Source organism: Pelecanus crispus, chromosome 1 (genome assembly GCF_030463565.1).
Source record: "Pelecanus crispus isolate bPelCri1 chromosome 1, bPelCri1.pri, whole genome shotgun sequence".
In the NCBI taxonomy this organism is placed as follows: Eukaryota; Metazoa; Chordata; class Aves; order Pelecaniformes; family Pelecanidae; genus Pelecanus; species Pelecanus crispus.
In genome coordinates this window covers 33,094,018-33,114,220 of record NC_134643.1, presented here as the reverse complement: position 1 = coordinate 33,114,220, position 20,203 = coordinate 33,094,018, and the positions used below count along the sequence as shown (strand labels likewise).

Below are 20,203 nucleotides of genomic sequence, written 5' to 3'. Positions count from 1 at the left end.
AGCGTTGCATGGGGTTGTTGTGACCCAAGTGCAGGACCCGGCACTTGGCCTTGTTAAACCTCATACAGTTGGCCTCGGCCCATCGATCCAGCCTGTCCAGATCCCTCTGCGAGGCCATCCTACCCTCCAGCAGATTGACACTCCCATCCAGTTTGGTGTCGTCTGCAAACTTACTGAGGGTGCACTCAATCCCCTCATCCAGATCATCGATAAAGATATTAAACAAGGCTGGCCCCAAAACAGAGCCCTGGGGAACACCGCTTGTGACCAGCTGCCAACTGGACTTAACTCCATTTACCACTACTCTCTGGGCTCGGCCACCCAACCAGTTTTTTACCCAGCGAAGACTACACCCGTCCAAGCCATGAGCTGCAAGCTTCCCAAGGAGAATATTGTGGGAGACGGTGTCAAAAGCCTTGCTAAAGTCCAGGTAAATGACATCCACAGCCTTTCCATCACCTACCAGGTGGGTCACCAGGTCATAAAAGGAGATCAGGTTGGTCAAGCAGGACCTGCCTTTCATGAACCCATGCTGGCTGGGCCTGATCCCCTGGTTGACCTGCATTTGCCTGTTGAGTTCACTCAAGATGAACCTCTCCATAATCTTTCCCGGCAGCGAGGTCAGGCTGACAGGCCTGTAGTTCCCCGGGTCCTCCTTCCGGCCCTTCTTGTAGATGGGCATCACATTGGCAAGCCTCCAGTCATCAGGGACCTCCCCTGTTAACCAGGACTGCTGATAGATGATGGAAAGTGGCTTGGTAAGCTCCTCTGCCAGCTCCCTCAGTACTCTCAGGTGGATCCCATCTGGCCCCATAGACTTGTGAGCGTCCAGGTGGCGTAGCAGGTCATTAACTGCTTCCTCCTGGACTATGAGGGCTCCATTCTGCTCCCCGTCCCTATCCTCTAGCTCAGGGGCCTGAGTACCCTGGGGATGACTGGTCTGGCTGTTAAACACAGAGGCAAAGAAGGCATTAAGTACCTCAGCCTTTTCCTTGTCCTCGGTAACAATGTTCCCCCTCCGCATCCAGCAAAGGATGGAGATCCTCCTTGGCTCTCCTTTTATTGCTGATGTACTTATAAAAGCATTTTTTAGTATCGTTTACAGCATTGGCCAGATTAACTTCTTGCTGGCCTTTTGCTTTTCTAATTTCCTCCCTGCATGACCTAATGCAGCTACCTGTCAGGTAACACATTATTACAAGAGCTCTCTCTCAGGTACTGGATTTTAATGCAACAGGAACCCTTGAATTATCAGAGCAAGAAAGTGGGACAAGATTGGAATTTTGATGTAAAAGTAATATTCAGCCAAAAAATATATTGGTCTTAGTTGTATCAATCTGACAGTAAGTAGTACCTGTACAATATTAAAAGTCTCTGAGTATTCCATTTTCCCCAGTGCGACTGGCTCAGTGAAGAACTATTGAAAGACAAGAACCAGTACTTGAGGAAGGTTTTCAAAAGCACTTTTCAGTATCTTCAAATTAAGTCAAGGAACGTATGTTCAGAAGCTGAATTTCTTGAGAGTTCTCTGTGAACATTACGATGATTACTGTTGAGACCCTACAGAATATATAACCTCAGGGATAAATAAGCTTGTAGAACTCCAAAAAGAAAATCATATTCATTATCAAAGACAAGAGGACTTTTTTTTCAGCTGTGAAACAGCCAAAAAAGGTTCCTGCTCTTAGGTATGAGATACAAATTTTGAAACACTTAAGAGGAATTGCTAGGATAAAGTAAATAAATGGGAGAAGAATGCGTAGTCTGAGTATATTCCATGGAACCTTAAGTTTAGGTATACGAAATGTACATGAGCATCAAATGTTTGTGTGTTGTGTAACAAAAATTTTGCCCTATCTCATGTATAGGTGGGGACAATAAGCCAGAGTATGACTCAGAATACATCTTGTTTGCACTACTAAAGAAATTGAGGGGCATCTAGAAATAGCTTTTAGAAGAATACTTACAGTAATACATAGAAATAATCCACAACAGCTTGAGAGGCCAGGATGTTTAAGAAGTAAAATAGATAAGTAGTACTAATCATAGTCTTCTCGACTTAAGGCTTGCAGATTTTATCCTGACCTGAGTAGTAAGAAAGAGGGAGAACTGGCCGCAAAAGACTGCCTGAGTTATAGCTGGTGCTGTGTACTCAGAGACAAAGGTCTTGGGATGGGATGTTTTCTGTACCAAAGTCTTTGTTGAAAAGGTGAGAATATTACATGCTAAAAAAAAAGCACCCACAAGTTTTCACTACTGCTTTTTGCTTTCCTAGTAACTAGCATTCTGCTTGCAAGTCTAGTATTAGAATTTATAGGAGACTTCAACCAACAGAAATTCTATTTGAGCTCTCAGAGAGATTCTAGCATGTCAATCATACTACTTGTGTAAAGAGATCACTCATAATGAAGTGCTATCCTTGAGTCTTGATCTGCACGTCAAAGTGATAGCGGCAGCAGCAATAATAGGCTTACTTATGAAGCAAATGCCTTATTTTGCAGGCTCTCAGGGGACCATGCAGCAATATAAATTGTATCATAATTAAAACCAGCATTATTTAGTCAGAAGAGTTCAATTTCCAATATCAGAGTGCATGCAATATCTTGCTTTTAGAAAAACTCTGACATGAGCCAACACCACCTAGTATCATCTATTTTATAACAGTGTGATCTCATTCCTATAGAAAGGCAAGACTTGTGTCTTCTGGCCTGGAAAAAAATGAAAATACTAACACAAGCATATATGAATAAGCCATAACTTAAATACAATTCAACTATTTACATTAAACTTCTACATATTATATTTTTAAAAGTATATTACTAGTTGATATACATTAGACAAGTCTGAAAGTGTAAAACTTCAGCAAAATCCCTTGGTGTTTCCTTAAACTGCAATCAAAATCTTTGATGTGTTCTGAAATTTGTGAAATTCCGTTTTTACAAAACTTCCTTTCCAGATGCCTGATCCTTATGGTTTGCGTTCAGTGTTGATACTGACCAGCGTCAGCCCCTGGAGAGCAACACTGAGTAAGTCAGCCTAACTCATTCATTCCAAATACAATGTGTACACTGGTCTTGGTAACTTGTGGCAGTTATTACCTAAAAATACACTGTATAAATAATTAAATAATTACATCAAGTTGCTCATAATGAAAAAGTTGCCCTGACAAATCTTTCTGATCCTATTATTTTTTGGAAAACAAACAGTAATGTCCTTCTTCCTTCCTCCTAAATTCCCCCTCCATCCTCTCTGCTCAATATAAGCAAGAGTATTTAATCATGTTCTGCTGGGAGGAATAATACCATTTAAGATCAATTTCCTGTCTCAAAAGTTTATAGATGTTTATTTTCTCTGTCCTCTGGACATGCTTTATTCCTTCAATTGTCTGGACTAGAAAAAAATAGAAAAACTGTATGCCTTGTATTTTCATGAAGAATAAGCTTCTGTATCAGTAGCTATGGACAATCCCTAAAGATATTGGGACTGATGCTATTTCAAATTCATGGGAATTACAAAAGAGTTAATGCAAGGTGTTAGAAGCTCTCTCCTTCAGAAGCATACAGCTCATGAACAAATCTACTCTCTACACATTCATAAGATTGGACCTTGTCAGACAGAGCTCATATCAGTATCAACTTCTATTTTAACTAGCACAGGTTTTTGGATCAAAAGCCCAGATCAAAAAAAGATTTAGGGCAGTAAATAAGTCTTTCTGCTTGGCTGTACAGTAGAGGACATTCAGTGAATTTTTGTTGTGTAAATAAATGGCAACTGTAGAGAATGAATTTACCATTCTTCCACGCTGCACACACAATTTATCTCAGAACTCTTTGGAATCTGAGAACAGTTAACGTAATGCAATAGATACAAACAAACATACTTGTAATGGGACTGTTGTTTTCGTCTCCTGGTATCCATGAGAGTTCAACGCTTCTTTCTAGCTGACCTGTCAATTCCAAGTCAAAGGGTGGATTTGGCCGAGCTGTAAATCAAATGAACACACAGTAAATAACAACACCAGAATACGTAGTTTCATCTTTGAAAAAATCCTTACATTCCAACCAAAAGAATTCCACAAATACAGCAGGGCAGGTCTACTCACTTATGTAAGCATGACTTAATGACCATGAGCATGCAATTGTTACAAAACGGAGATAAAATGGAGAACTGATGTATCTGGAAACTTCTATACATTAACAAGAATCTACAGCTGACTTTATCTATGTCTGATTGCACTGTGATATAAAAACGTAATGAGATGCAAAGAATTATGAAATACATGTTTAGTTTATCTTTGAATGATTATGGGTGGTTATCTATTTTAACTAGAAATATTTAATAAAACATGGAAAATAAAGAACCATTCCCATAAAAAATTTTCTAGAAGCACTACAAATATTTTGCATGTGAATTCAAAACAAGTGTAGTTCAAATAGAAACTAATTGCAAGTTACCAAGTAATTAATTTTTTGCTGTACTTTTAAAAAATCCTGAAATACCATGCAAGCTATTAATATACATCCTTATAATGCATAAAGATGTAATTGTTCATTCCAAATTGCTGAAAATAGTTCATTATATGATTTCTTACACAAAAATCAAGACTAATGAGTAGGTTCACTTAAGAATACATAAGCATTTTTACCAAATGTGATAGGATTTACATAAAAGTGCTTAAGACACTCATATTTAAAAGTGTTTCAGGCATATTATATTGTATTTTAAAACACAAATTCAGAAAAAATGCCACCAAATTAAAGGCTGTATAAAATACTGTCAAATTTAAGACTGTACCTGACTGACAGATTTTTGGGGGGAATTTCAGCTTTAATTTTAAAATCCTTATTAGCAATTTCAATCAATTGTAAACCAAACTGGTCAATATGGTCCTATCCATTTTATGAGTGAAGTAAAATGAAGACAAACTATGAAAAAAAGTACACCAAGCCTACAAAGCTGTAATGAAAAGCAATGTAAAAACATACCATAATCTGGCTGGTGCAAGTTCTTTGATAGTGAATTAGTTTTCAATGAAGGGTTGGATTTACCTTTTAGATCTTTCATTTATTATACAACTGATTTGCATTACAGTGTTCTCTATGAGAAAAACATTATCACACTGTAACCAACCTTAATTAAAAAGAATTTATCTCTGAAAATCATTTATTCCCTAAAATACAAAGCAGCCTGTACTGTAAAATTCCAAAGTCCAGTACTCCAGTAATGAAGCAGTTGGTAAAATGGGATGAAACCACACACACACACAAACACAGGGAAAAAGGGAAAAAAAGAAAAGATGTTGCACTTTGCAATAGGCAAATGAGAAATATATCTGGCAGATGATGTAGAAAGAGAATTTCACATTAGTTTACCGTAAATGATAGCTGGAGTTGGGGGAGCAGCTGAAAAGAACATTAATATAAAGGATTTAATCAGTTAGTAGCCAAAGAAACAGAATACTGTAGGTAGTTAAAGACTATGATTATTAGAGACGGAGAAAAGTTAACTTATTTAGAGTAAATGGTTGATTTTAACTAATACATTGATAATTTTTCACTGAAAAGTTAACAAAGCATTCTTGAATATTTTATCAATTTTTTTAATAAGGATAGATCAAGAAAATAAATGAAGTAAGCAATCTTATAAAAACTTTTAAATAAGTACTAGATGTTTGGCATATGTCATTCCTGGATAGGCATAAGATCACAACAAAACTTTAAAAGACAAGCATACTTGACTTTGAATCTCAGCTTGAACTCAGGTAAGAATCATTCAGGATGTTTACTGGAAACTTTCTTACAAACTGGGAGAAGGAGCAAAATAACATATCTGACAACAATCTGCAATCATAGAAACTTAACAGAGAAAACTAATTTAAAAAGAAAATCCTTGAAAAGTCACACAACGAAGCACGCTCAGTCTTTCTGAAGCATAATTTAGCTGTGAAAGAGATTCCTGAGATAACATGTTTATGTTCAAATACTCTGCAATATGTAATCTACTGCGTTAGCTCAGGTGTGATCCAAATAAAAACCTATACAGCATGAAACTGAATGTGTCCTGTAGCTACTGCACACTTTTGTAAGTAGCTGATTCAAAGGCAAACTTTAGGGTAAGACTGTATTTTTAAAAAACTGAAACACATTTACAAATAGGTGACATTTGCTTTGTCCTGTCCTAGAAACCAAAACTATGTTTGTGCTTTTCATTTTAAATCTAATGCTGTTTTCATACTTAATAGTAATTAAATACAGTTCTTCTATCATAAAGTTTGAGAGTATTCTTACCAACAACAGTAAGCACAGCACTTGCTGAAACACTGTCCAGAGTAGTATTAACTATGCAAGTGTACGTTCCATCATCTTTATCAGTTACATTCATAATGGTCAAGTTGTCTTTACCAACTAGAAACCTGTAAATACAATAGATTCAGCCACTGATCTTTCAATAACTGGTACTGTTATAAGAAACTTGCATAACACATTATCAAATCCCGTAACTTGTGTATTTCAGCAAATACCTAGGCAGCAATGTAAGCTATGGGACCACGTCAGCCTTTTCTACATTGTCCTTGAGCATCTTCCCACAGCAACTGTCTATCCTAATGTGCTTTTATTTCCAAATATACTAAACCACTTTTAATCATCTGTGATCTAGAGCAAAACAGTCTTCCATTATCCCCTTGGCTTCTTATGCCAATTATTTTCTTACAATTGATATACACGGTCAATGTGCACAAGTAAAAGTTTTTACATCTCATTTTATTTTGAATTCTGTCTCAATATTTTCACCACACTAGGTAAGTCCTTTAGTCACCAGATATGGGATAGTTTTGGTGTTTATCAGTCGTCTTTGGAAAATGTCAATAGGTCAATATATTCCTTTCAAAGATCAGGAAAAGGAGCAGACAAAAGAAACTAGAAAACCAAAAATAAAGGAAAATTATTCTGTCCATACCTTTCATCATCTGGCAGTTCATCATTGTCCTTCAACCACATAACTGTTGGTAATAAAGTAGAATCATGTTTTATTATACACTCAAACGAAACTTGGCCATATCTCTGAATCACTTTGTATTCTGGCTGTTTAATTATCATTGTTGGATCTGAAATTTAAAATTACTATTAGATATTTAGAAAGTCTGAAATTCATACTAACCTGTGATGAAAGAATGATTAATTTCTTACCTTTAACTTCCAATTGCACCTCATTTTGTATCTTTCCTAATTCATTCCTTGCTACACATGTGTATGTACCAGTACTATCCTTTTGAGCCACCGGAATTTCCAAGGTTCCATTATCATGGAAAATGTATTCATTTCCACGCAAGATGCTACCTTTCACTCCCTTAAACCTTTATATAAAAAGTAATATCATTATCCAACATCACAGTTAAATTCTGTTGTATTTTATTATCAGAAAATGCAAACTTGGGACTGCCACATCAGAAAATACAGACAGAATCACATAATGAAATTCAGACTTGACTCTGTAGGGATAACTTGACTGTTGTTACGATTAGTATATGTAATGTTGTATTAGTATACTGTAATCAGCATATATTTAAAAATACACTATTTTAAAATTGTAAATAGAGTAAAAATAGTTTGAAAATTTTAAACGGTTGTTTCCATAGATATAACTGTCTCTTTTTACATAGCTTAAGCACAACAACTATAGCTTACCATTCAACTTCAGGCTTAGGTGAACCAAAATAAGCACAGTCTAGCAATGCAGGACTATCTGCGATGACTTGATACAGTTTATTAGCAGGAGTTAGAATTCTTGGTGGCTCAGCTGAAAAGACAAAGATATCTGGATATTGATAAAAAGATGCAAATACAAAATACTAACACATCAAGAATGGCCTAAAGAATTACATGTTAACATCCTTCTCTGAAGTCATTTCTGGTCTCAGTCTAGGTCCAAATGCCAGTAGTCTGAGGAAACGTTAATGTAGGAGAATTATCTTGTGAAAAACAAATGCTGCTTTCCTGTTTACAAGTAATAGGGATGGGCACCAAAGGCCATGATTTCGTTTGGAAAATTTAAATGAGAATATATCTTCAAGAAGAGAAACTCCTGGGAACAGACTGAACTACATAATTTCGAACAAACCTGCAGGCAGAAAGAAGCTAAGATATATTTTTGGTGAAACATCTACATTTTTTAAAGGAACCATGGAACTAAAGGGAGTTCTTTCATTTAGAAGACAGTGTCTCTCAATCAAAGGATCTGCCAGTTCCTGCAGGAGAGTCTTTAGAGGCCTTTCTGCCTAGGATTCTGCTACGAGCTTTGTTAAATTCAGCGAGAAGAATTAGAGAGGCCACAATATCTCGTAACTAGAAACACATTCTTGGGAGGCCTTCAAGACAAATGCATAATCATGTCCCCTTGCAATAGCAATTTAGAGATCATGTATTTAACTGATCCAAAACACCCACAATCAATGAAAGTGTACCAAAATATACTAACATTAGAAATATTAATTTCTGCCTTATTTGTTATGCTTGCATTTGCTTGATTTACATAAACAAACAAACAAACAAAAAGAAATAAGATTCCTTCCAAGTTTTCTCCAGCTTTCACAACTATTCTTCTTACTTAGGAATAGTGAAAGTGAAATTGAGGTATATCCTACAAAAAACAAGGTATGTATACCCTTGCCTTTTACAGGGCTCAGGAAATACGTCCATTCCCACTGAAGACTTCAAGCAAGGCTTAAATATGCAATCTGTGTAGTAGCAGGAGACAACTAAATACGCAAGAAAACTGAAAAATATAAAATCTGTTTCTTACCCAGAACATTCACAAATGCGTTTGCTAGCAAGTATCCATATTCATTAGAAGCATTGCACTGATAGACAGCACTTGACCTTTCTTGCACATGTGAGAAAATAATGGTATCACCATCTACCTTTCTGCTAGGATCTTCTGGGGCAACTGTTGATGTAAAGAAAAAAAAAAATTGTTTTTCCTAAACTGCTGTTGGATGATGTGTTTCATACTTCTGAAAAGAAGAAACAATTTGAAAGACCCATATGCCCTTTCTTCTATTTTCCTGGGTGACTGTTCACTGTTTAAGATGTGAATTTCAATATGGTTAAGGAAGTTCTTCCAATTCTACAAATATTTAACTCAGGATACTAGAGTTACCATTTTTTGAGGGTTTTTTGTTGTTGTTTGTTTTTTCAAAGAAGTGAAGCTGAGATCATACTTTGTATGCATTACAGAGGAAAAATACTGATATGACAACAGTCAGGCAAATACAGACAATATCTAGAAATATTTGAAATATTTCTGAGTATCAAAAGAAAATTATGTTAGAATGACATTGGAACTTTACAATCCTCTGTGACTTAAAGGTTGAAAACTAACTCAGAATAAAACACAAGTACTTCTTTCACACAAAATCAAGTCTTCACAAGAGCAGTGATATTCATTCAGTAGGTGGCACTCTTTCCCTTTTATAAGAATTACACAATGCCAATTCCTCAAATGTTCTGTAGTAGCCTGAGCTGTCAAACAGTTCTTGCATCCCAGAAGAATAGAGAATATAACTGAAAATAACATTCTGAGATATTACTGAAGAATAATAGCTGTCAGTTATGATACAACTGGATGGAGTTAGAGAGGTATAAAAGAGAAAAATGCACAGACTATAGCTTAATATTTTAAGTACATATTAAATCAAACCACATCAATGTATTCATATTGAAACTTAATGGTGACATTATTTATATACTAATATTAAAAATAAATGCATATATGCATAAATAAATGCATCATCAAAATTGACATCCTAATATATTATTGGAACTTGAGAAAATAAGTATATTTGTGGAAGACATTTTCATATAAAATAATTTCTCATTTCTTTGTATTCATAGAAAAGATCAATTAACTAAACTTAACATCAATTTTTTTAAATGGCAAAGCCTTTTGATTCAGACAATATCTCAGTACTCATTTGTAAAGAAAAAGCAGAAATTTCTCCCACATTTTGTCAAATCTACTGAAGTATCTGTTACTGAATTCTCTAAGAGAGAAGAATGAAAGGGCTCAGATGAAGGGGACCACGGTTCTGTGCTCCTGCTTAAGGGTATTTCCATGTTATCTTCCACCACTCTGAGTTCAAATCAGTATCACAAATTCAAAAATTTCAGAAGGGAAGAAAAAGGTACTACAGGAATTTAAATGCTTATTCTCTGGGCTTCTGGATTGCTGGGACTTATTTTTCTCCTCTTTTGTTTTACTTCCTATCATGTTGCATGTTCCACATTGCTTCCTATTCTATGTAAATGCCATTTTCATTAAAAGATTCATAGGCTGAAAATAGATGGAGCAGGTGAGTAGCCCAGCAGGCAGGCCAGTCGGCTGTGAGAAGTGGTCTGTTTCTGCATACAAATCACTGTTAAATGGAAAATATGCACAACCACCCTCCTAGGAGGTAGGAGATCAGTCCACGGCCATTCCAATCACGGTTACCTCCTGCCCCGGGCTCTGGGCTTCCCTTCACTCATGCCCTCTGAATCCTGCAGCGTTTTCTGCACACAGACATAGCTTTAATGGGTGCACAGACTCCCCCCCTCACACACACTCCCATATATAATATCTTACAGGCCCCTTCAGAGAGATGGAAGGCATTAGTTCAATCCTCTATGACTGAAGAAGGAACTGGATCTTAAAAGAATGATCTAACCATTAAATTATCATATAAAAAGAAGGGCAGCACCATCCCTTCCCACTGCTGTATTTAAGAAAAAAAAGAGATATCCCTCTTCAGTTACTTGAAGGAAAGGAGGTAGGTGCTGTTCTCAGAAAAGGGTTTCAAGCTGTGGGTCCCAAGAGGAAAATAAAAAAAAAAAAAAAAAAAAGAGAAAAGTGTCAGGTTAGTCAGTGCTTCCTCTTGGTCTAGCCACTTGCATGCTGAAGGGCACCAATTTTAGACAGCTCCCTGTTGAGACTGGCGTCTATTCAACAGTCTGTCTTCTGACATACCTCATCCTCCCACGCAACACCAACAGAACCTACACGCCTCTGCCCGTGTACTACACTGTGTTTTGCAGGGCCAGGCCCTAAAAGTTAGATGCAGTATCATCCCGCTGCTTTAATGATACTAAGCATGCACTGCTGCACTCATGCACACAGAATGGTGGAGGCTGGAAGGGACCTCTGGAGGTCACGTGGTCCAACTCCCTGCTCAAGCATGGCCACCTAGAGCCAGCCAGTTGCCCAGGACTGTGCCCAGATGGGGGAAGGATCACTTCCCTTAATCTGCTGGCAATACTTTTGTCTAATGTAGCCCAGGATTAACATTAGCCTCTTTGCCACAAGGGCACGTTGCTGGCTCATAGTCAACTTCGTGTCCACCAGGACGCCCAAGTTCTTTTCTGCTAAGCTACTTTCCAGCTGGGTGGCCCCCAGCATGTACTAGTGCATGGGGTTGTTCCTCCCCAGGTGCAGGACTTTGCACTTCTCCTTGTTGAACTTCATACCATTCTTGTCAGCCCATTTCTCCAGCCTGTCTTGATCCCTCTGGATGGTAGCATGACCTTCTGGTGTATTAGCCGCTCCTCCCAGTTTTGTGTCTCAGCAAACTTGCTGAGGGTACACTCTGCCCCATCATCCAGATCATTAATGGGGCACTGGGGTACACTGCTAGTTACTGGCCTCCAACTAGACTTTGTGACACTGATCACCACTCTCTGGGCCTGGCCATTCAGCCATTTTTCCATCCACCTCACTGCCTGCTTATCCAGCCCATACATCAACAGCTTTTCTATGAGGATCTTACGGGAGACAGTGTCAAAGGCCTCACTGAAGTCCAGGTAGACACTATCCACTACTCTTCCCCTCATCTACCAGGCCAGTCATTTCATCACAGAAACGTATCAAGTTGGTCAAGCATGACTTTCTCTTGGTGAAGCCATGCTAACTACTCCTGATGGTTTTCTTGTCCTTAATGTGCCTGGAAATGATTTCCAAAATTAGCTGCTCCATCACCTTCCCAGGGATCAAGGTGAGGATGACCAGCTTGTAGTTTCCTAGGTTCTCCTTCTTGCTCTTCCTGAAGATAGGAGTAACATTTGCTTTCCTCCAGTCTTCCGGCACTTCTCCCAGTTACCGTGGTTAATCAAAGATTATCAAGAGTGGCAATGACATCTACCAGCTCCCTCAACACTTGTGGATGCAGCCCATCAGGGCCCACGGGCTTAAGTATGTCCAGTTTGCTTAGGTATTCCCTGACCTCATCCTCTTCCACCAAGGGTACATCTCATTCCAGCCTCGCCCCCTGGTCTCTGGGACCTGGGATTCCTGAAGGCCACACTTGCTAGTAAAGACTGAGGCAAAGAAGGCATGCAGTACTTCAGCCCGTTTCATGTCCTTTTTTTTTTTTTTTTTTTTTCCCTGAGGAAAGCAAGCAATGGCAGGGTCACTCAAGCACTGCTTGTTTGCCTTTATGAGCTTTCTGGTGCCATAACAGGATAGCTGCACAAAAAGGAAAAAATGCTTTTGACACGTTTGACAAATCTGAATTTGGCACTTTTAGGCAAAATAGCAAAGAATTATGTAATACTTAAAATGAGTTTGTACAATCGGGATAATGAATGATGAGAATTTGCTATAGGACTTCTGCTGCTGTAATGGACAGTTGAACATTTGCTCTGTAACAGCCAACATTTACTCCGAATAACATCAAGTCTCAGCTTATGACCGTCTTTATGTCTCTTTCTGGATAAACAGCTGATTGCCTGGTTTCACCTAATTTTTCCATCACTTTGTACAATAGGGCAGCTTCTTGACTCTATAGCCACATGCAGCATATTCCTGTGCAGAGAAGGTATAGCTTCCATCAGATACTTTTGTCAGTTAGTCATCAGCACCCTGAATATCTTCTGTTCATCTGAATGCATACTTCCAACTGTTTCATAAACTTCAGACAGCCCAAGCATTACTTTTGTTAGTATGTTTAAATAACCACTATGGCACCATTATTACTTTTTTTCAAGAAAAAAAAACAGAATTAAATGTGCTCTCTGAACAGAAGCAGTTAAAACACACTATTATGCTTAAAACTGGAAGGAAAAAACCCAGATTTTGTTGAGATGTTTTACCCTTTTCCATTCAAGTATTTAATTTTCCTGATCAATTTTAATTGCTGGTCAATGTGCATTCATGCAAATTCAAGAAGCTAAACACAGTGAAGAACAGAACAACTGTCAACTGAAGAATAATAAATAAATAATACAAACTTCAGCCTGATCTGTAAGAAAGATATGTATTTTGGGCAGAAAATTATTAAGACCTTAAATTGGTCTACTGACTTTAAATTTTTCAGCTCAGATCTTTAAGCTCTGTGTAAAACTGGGAGAAAAAAAATCCATTGCTTGGAGTTGTGGGCCTTTTAAACTTAAACAGAAAGTTTTTATTGTGAGGGTGGTCAGACCCTGAAACAGAATGCCCAAGGGGGTGATGGAGTCTGTTCTTGGAGATAATCAAACTCTGTCTGGACACAGTCCTGACCAACCAGATGCAGGTAACACCCTGCTTGGAGCAGGCAGGTTGGACTAGATGTTCCTTTCACCCTCTACTATGCTGTGATACTGTGGTTTTAAAATAACCTAACAAACAATGTAGATTAAAATAATTCACTTGGCAGGAGGTATATACCTTTGATTGTGATTCTGTAATTCGCTATTGTTTAAAAAAGCTAACAATGTGAAAATCATCATTCCTGAAACCAGAGTTCTTCATATTGTTAGCACATCCTGAAATACAACAAAGTGAGTATGAGATCCAGCTGACATCAGAAGTTCTCAGCTCTGCTAACTTAGACTCCAGGTCCCAGAGGGCACTGAACTTGGGTGGTTTTTTGTTGCCTGAGAAGTGTGATGTAACCTAAGGTAGTATATATTTTTTTTCAGAAGCATGTTGTGGATTATAATCATAGTTTGTAGGATATGTGAGTACTAACTGTTTCTATTCTATAGTGAAAATGCATATGTCATCCTCAGATGTTGTACTAGAGAACCCTCTGGCTGAAAACAAGCTGGAAAAGAAAGGGACAAAATTACTTGACTGCTTTTCCCTGTATCAATGAGAACATACACATCTTTGGCATGTGTAAGAGCTAATCTTATCTAGATCAGTAAAATGTCACAGAAAAACACAGTGAAAGCAGAGAATAATTACTCTTTAGAAAAGAGCGGAAATATTCATTACTGCCTTTAGATGCCTGCATCTTCTTTAGCAAATCCATGTTATGAATCAAAAGTAATCAGTCCTGCTATGCATTCACAGTGACTATATATGATTGTTGGAAAACAAAGGTAACAACACAAAGTCTGTTTAAGTGTTATAGTGCTTAGTCACTCATTCCTTTAGTAAAGTTGAGCTATCATTTTGTATCTATAGCAGAATATTAGTTTCTCAGAGAAGCTGAGACAATTATTTGATTTAGATTTTTATACTGAACATTTGTTGTTGTAGTCCTACTATTACTATAATTCTGTCCTTAAGTTTATGTAAAAATAATAGTGAAAGTAAATGGGATCATGAGATCAGTACTGGCTCTTAAGCCATGATTTTCAACAACTCTACCTTCAGAGATAGCTTTGAAGACCCTGTTATTGTGGAAATATATGAAGAAAGAAAAGACAGAAGGTTAGGTCCCTTTTTCTGAAATGAACGTACAAACATTGTATAGTGATGCTCATGTATGCTTTTCGAGTTCTGACAGGATAACAGGATCATTTGTATTAGAGTAACTTTTGCTAGAAGTATCCTATCATTCATCTTGACCTGCTTATTCTTCCAAAAACTCACATTCGTAAGTAATTTATGAATATAGTAACCATTTTCAAAACTAGAAAAGTCTTTCTGTGGTTAAAATTAACTACAGTTGAATGACTGTCCTGGTTTCAGCTGGGATAGAGTTAATTTTCTTCCTAGTAGCTGGCGTAGTGCTGTGTTTTGCATTTAGTATGAGAATAAAGCTGATAACACACTGATGGTTTAGTTGTTGCTAAGTACTGCGTATGCTAGTCAAGGTCTTTTCAGCTTCCCATGCTCTGCCAGGTGCATGAGAGGCTGGGAGGGGGCATAGCCAGGACAGATGATCCAAACTGACCAAAGGGCTATTCCATACCATATGACGTCATGCTCAGTATATGAACTGGGGGCAGTTGGCCAGGGGGGCAGTGATCCCTGCTTGGGAACTGGCTAGGTATAGGTTGGCGGGTGGTGAGCAATTGCATTGTGCATCACTTGCTTTGTATATTATTATTATTATTATAATACTGTTATTATTATTGCTACTATTTTACTTTATTTTGTTTCATTTATTAATGAATGGGGAGTGTGTTAATGAAGTTAATGAGTAATTAATGAAGGGGGAGTGAGTGAGCGGCTGCGTGGTGCTTAGTTGCTGGCTGGGGTTAAACCACAACAATGACTGAAATGGGATTTTTTAAAGAATTGTTTGTATAATTTTGGACATCTGTTTTCAGACAGATTAGCTACAGCAACATGAGAACATGATAGAACCAGGACTTAACATTATCAATCAACTAGCTAAGAAAACTGGAAGGAACGTCCAGTGTGTAGTCATCAAGGTCGCTTGATAAAAAGATATGTCCCCTACCGAGGGACCTCCTGGTTTTCTGTAGAACATAAACCATATGGCCTGTGAAAGAGCACCCAGTTAACATTTCTCTGGCTGTAGCTGACTTTCCTCATAACATTTGAAAGCCCAAATCAGGGGCTATTATGCAAGACAGACCTGTTCTCTCACATCTCTGATCATATTGCTTAAATACTGTATTATGTATTTAGAGAATGCTGTGTGACTAGAATCCTTTTTTCTTCTGGGTTTTTTTTGGGGGGGGGGGGAACGGGGGGGCAGAGTCAGAAGCTATGCTTTCAGAGTTGAACACAAAACTGGTAATGAAATAGCAAGGGTGGGCAGTATAGCGCATCAGACCCTTGAGAACCTACAGGGTCAAACCAAGACTGAACCTAAGCAAGAAAAACAAGTAATCCGGTTTTGCCTTACTCTACCCCTTACAGTGAACTGACAAAGACTTAATTCTGGAAGAGATGGGACATGGAAGAAGATGCCCTTTTCCTTTTCTAACCAATCTCACTTGCACCTCAGCAAAATATTTTCCTGTGATCACGGAAATCCTTGTTTCCAAGTTTCTGATTCTGACAGTACTATTACCTCCAAAGGGACATCAGATTATTACGTGCGCTAGCCATGACTGTCCTTTGACTATCTTGTGCAGAATAAAAAAATCTGATTATCAAAGGTTTTCATATCTGCTGCAGTTCCTAGGCCAGATGCACAGTTCCAACACAATGACAGCAGAAGTAGTGGATAAATGTCTGCCCTGGCAGTCCTCTCCTCTCTGAGACTGAAGTTTTCGGGGCATCAGAGTCCAGCAGATTTCTCCCCACCCTCTCACGGCTGTGGTGAACAGCTTGTGTGGGTACTCACAGAGAACACGATAGATGACGAATCTCTGAGCCAGGGATTATCAAGGCCTTTCACGAAGGAAATCTAAGGGCTAATGTTTCTCCCTTAAATTGAATGTGCTACTAATGGAACTAACTAAAACCTAAGATTCAATGTGAAATGTGATATAAACAAGTGAAGAACATGCTGAAAGAAGATAAACAGTGCCTTTCAGTGCACTACTTTGTACAAATCTAAGTGTGTGTATTTAATATTTAATAGCTCATCATGAACTATAAACCACTGAACCGATAAATTAGTCTTTTGTGCAGTATTTGCAATGCCTTTCTGAAGTCCAATTATGAAAGTGCTTCCCCTTCCCAATTAATCTGGGTTGTTACTTTCTTAAAAGTTGAGATACTTTATGCATGGTTTCCCTTTTGTAAAGCCATGCTGAATATCTATCTATGCAGTAAAACACAACGGATTATGCAGCGGTATAAATAATGCAGATCTTGAGTGTTAATTGAAGTACAAGGCAAGGCAGAGTCATGGCCTGAACTTTCAGTTGTTACTTGCCAAAGTAATTCTAATTGACCTCAATGGGACTGTGCATGTGAGTTCAAATTACTCCTGTGAGTAAACATTAGGAGGTTGGGTCCTTATCACTCCAGCGTGTCTGAAGCAGCATTCTTTTCAGACATGCTGGAGTTTTTCTTTCAAGCATTATTGTTGAACAGAATTAGTTAATATATTTCTAAGAAACCTCAAATCTTCCTTTAAAAATATCTTTTTATTCTGATTAATATAATCTGGAACAAAATTTACACCATTGCAATATTTTTTTCATAGGTGCTGAAGACACACTACATTTTTCTTTATTCTTCCCTTTTCCCTTTTGGTATTTAAGCCTTACCCTTTGACTGAGATATGGACGAATGGTTCTTTCTTCAACATTTTCCCTTCCTTGTCTGACTCTATTATGGAAAAACAAAACCGGAAGAATTAAGCATCTCCCAGTTGTGCTTTCCAATAGAAAATTAAAGTATTGCAAACAGATTACTGGGCCACAGGAGGCACATTGTGGGATATATGATGACAGCAGGGCTTTGAAATTCAAATGTAGCTCTTTTTCTTTGAAATCCTGCCATGGGTGTAGCGCTCTCAGCACTGCTCTGAAGCTGAAACAGCTGCTTTAGTTTCCTTTTACAGTGATTTACTAATCATTGTTGGAAGAAGAGGGGCTCAATTCTATAATTTAGTAACAAGTGAACAAAAAGGCACACTGTACTTGGTAGTTTCCAGACCAGCTTTTGATAACTCAGAATACAAAACCACAAGATTCTTAAGAACTGTACTTTCTGTGATCGCGATGCTTCTCTTTCTCAGATGCGCTGACAGACTCAGTACACTGGAGCATCCAATCAACTTGCACTTAAATATTTAAGGTGGTTAAAACTTCAGCTTTTCTCAGCAGTGAAAGCGACCTTTAACATAAGGTGAGCTACCCAGTTATTTATTTCCTGTGTTATGTTCTTTTTATTTTTTTTTCCTACTGAGGTTGAGTGGGTAATTTAATTAAAGTCTCTTAATTTTTACTGAGTTGCCTTCAATAAGACTCTTGTGTAGCGATTCCTCAAGGCCAGCCAGCCAATATATGCTGCCCTCATATTTGGGAAATTTGGTGGCATCCTGCAGCTGCTTCTGAAAACTCTCTGTTTCTTCATGTTTTACTGTTATCCTGCAAGAATGCAGAACACATCATTGCTTTTCTGGAAAATGTACTTGTCTGTCATTTGAACAGCACGTCCTACAGCTTTGACAAGGAAGCAGTGCAAGGCAAAGGTGGATCTCATAGCCAGGTGAAAAAGGTCTTACTAGTCAGGAGGCCTGAAAAGAAGGGTTAAACTATCAGGACAGTAGGATAAAAATCTCCTCAAAACAAACCAAAAAAGGTTAATGTAACTATATAGAAAATAGTAAGGAAGATGAGACCACTGAAAACCCAGAAAGGAAAGAGCAGGACAGGTACCAAACTTTAATTATAAGGCATGCGTTATGATACATTTACGTACAATATATACAATACAAAATTACATTGATGTTTTCCTGTAATACCATTGTTTGATGAGGTGGTTAATGTCAGCTTACATAACATTTAACCAATGGAAACATCTCATTTTAATTCTCAGGCTAGAGATCTCAACTCACATTTAATTAGGATTCCTGAAGCGGGTTCTTTGCTAAATATTTCTATCTGTTTCAATATATACCCTTACTTTTCCCCCAAAGTTGCATATTTTTCCCTCCAGTTCAGTTTAATCTCTCCTGTATCCCAAATATTTTTAATATCTAATGAGGTTTCTCATTTATCTGTTGCTATTTCCTAGATTCTCACTGTAAAGAATCTTCCTCCACGTCCCAAACTCTGTGACATTTACCTCAACAGACTTAAACATCTCCTGAAACTCCTGAAGATAACACTGTCATACTTTCAATAGGTCAGCACAGACCAATATTTTAAAGCACATTATCTCTCACGAGTCAACAAGGTAGATTGTTTTTATAAGATCGTTTTGTGAAAGGGGAAGGATAAAGGTAGAAGAACCAACTGTGACTTTGCGGTACAGGCTATGCCAAGTGCAAACCCAACTCACAACACACTGCAGTGTCCTCCAGCAAGTTTTTCCCCAAGTAAAGTTGTGCTATACATAGGAGCTATCTCGTGTCTGTCATAGAGCGTTACCAGTCATAACACTGCAGCAATTAAGTGACTCAGTCACCAACTGAGGGTTGCTTTTCTTACCCAGGCACACAGAAACAGCTGTTTCACTGCCTTAAGGGTTCCTTTTCTTTGACACCTACTTGGCACAAGCTGTTTGCCAGGCACTTGCTGACGCATTTAGTCAGTTTTGCTGCTGCTGCTGCTTATTAGTGCTGAAGCTTGGAAGATTCAAACATACTCTAAACTGCAAATCCTGCAAAAGTGCTCTGTACGTCCACAGATGTGAGGACTTGACTTTTTATGTCACCTTTATGATTCCTAGACATAGTTAGTGTTGCAGTGGGGTGGCAAAGGAGAGATCTAGGAAACATGACTGCCACAGCAACACAATGGCAAAAATCACACCCCAGCAATATCTCTGTAAAAGGGGCATGGTGCAGCTTTGTTACTATGGCCCCATCTCCGCAAGGATACTACCAGCAGAACACCAGACAGAATAACCAGGAATACAGTCAAAAATTTTAGTGCTCTCAAGCACATTAGAAGCACATTTTATAGTTCACTTTTATGAACCACAGTATTTTTATCACCTCATTTATAATTTAGTATTAACTGTCAGGCAAAAACTACTCAAATACATGCTCTTCATTTATATTTGAAAAAAACACCCTGATATTCCTCATATTCTCTTACTCATCCTCCCATAAGGTAATTAAGAATCTTACTTGCTATGGGAACGCCATTTGCTAACCAGCTTATATTAGGCTTTGGGTTGCCGTTAGCTCTGCAGATCAACGTCCCATCTTCTCCAGGAGACAAGACCAAGTTTCTGGGTGCTGTTATCCAGTATGGGGCAGCTGGGATTAGGAAGAGAAACACAGCAATTGTTTTCCAAAATTGTGTACAGAAAAACATAGGGCACACTCATGGTAACCAGAAGATAATTCAAACAAGGTATGTACAGATATAGACTTACATTTACACTGTTTGTTTTTTTTTTTTTTAATATATATATGTGA

General features: G+C 38.0%; 1 protein-coding gene across 33 annotated transcripts in view; it reads right to left on the bottom strand.

The window, feature by feature from the left end:
* NRCAM (neuronal cell adhesion molecule) overlaps positions 1–20,203 on the bottom strand; it is a 72,335-nt gene that overhangs the window by 36,782 nt on the left and 15,350 nt on the right. For 22 of the 33 annotated variants that reach the window (XM_075721924.1, XM_075722010.1, XM_075721928.1 and 19 more), the window contains 8 exons: positions 19,910–20,041; positions 8,800–8,943; positions 7,686–7,797; positions 7,188–7,354; positions 6,958–7,105; positions 6,288–6,412; positions 5,373–5,402; positions 3,881–3,982 (listed from right to left, as the gene is read on the bottom strand). In XM_075721924.1, the coding sequence (XP_075578039.1) occupies positions 3,881–3,982; positions 5,373–5,402; positions 6,288–6,412; positions 6,958–7,105; positions 7,188–7,354; positions 7,686–7,797; positions 8,800–8,943; positions 19,910–20,041 (960 nt within the window). The remainder of the gene's footprint in view (positions 1–3,880; positions 3,983–5,372; positions 5,403–6,287; positions 6,413–6,957; positions 7,106–7,187; positions 7,355–7,685; positions 7,798–8,799; positions 8,944–19,909; positions 20,042–20,203) is intronic. The other 11 variants (XM_075722070.1, XM_075722078.1, XM_075722084.1 and 8 more) reach the window with 1 other exon arrangement.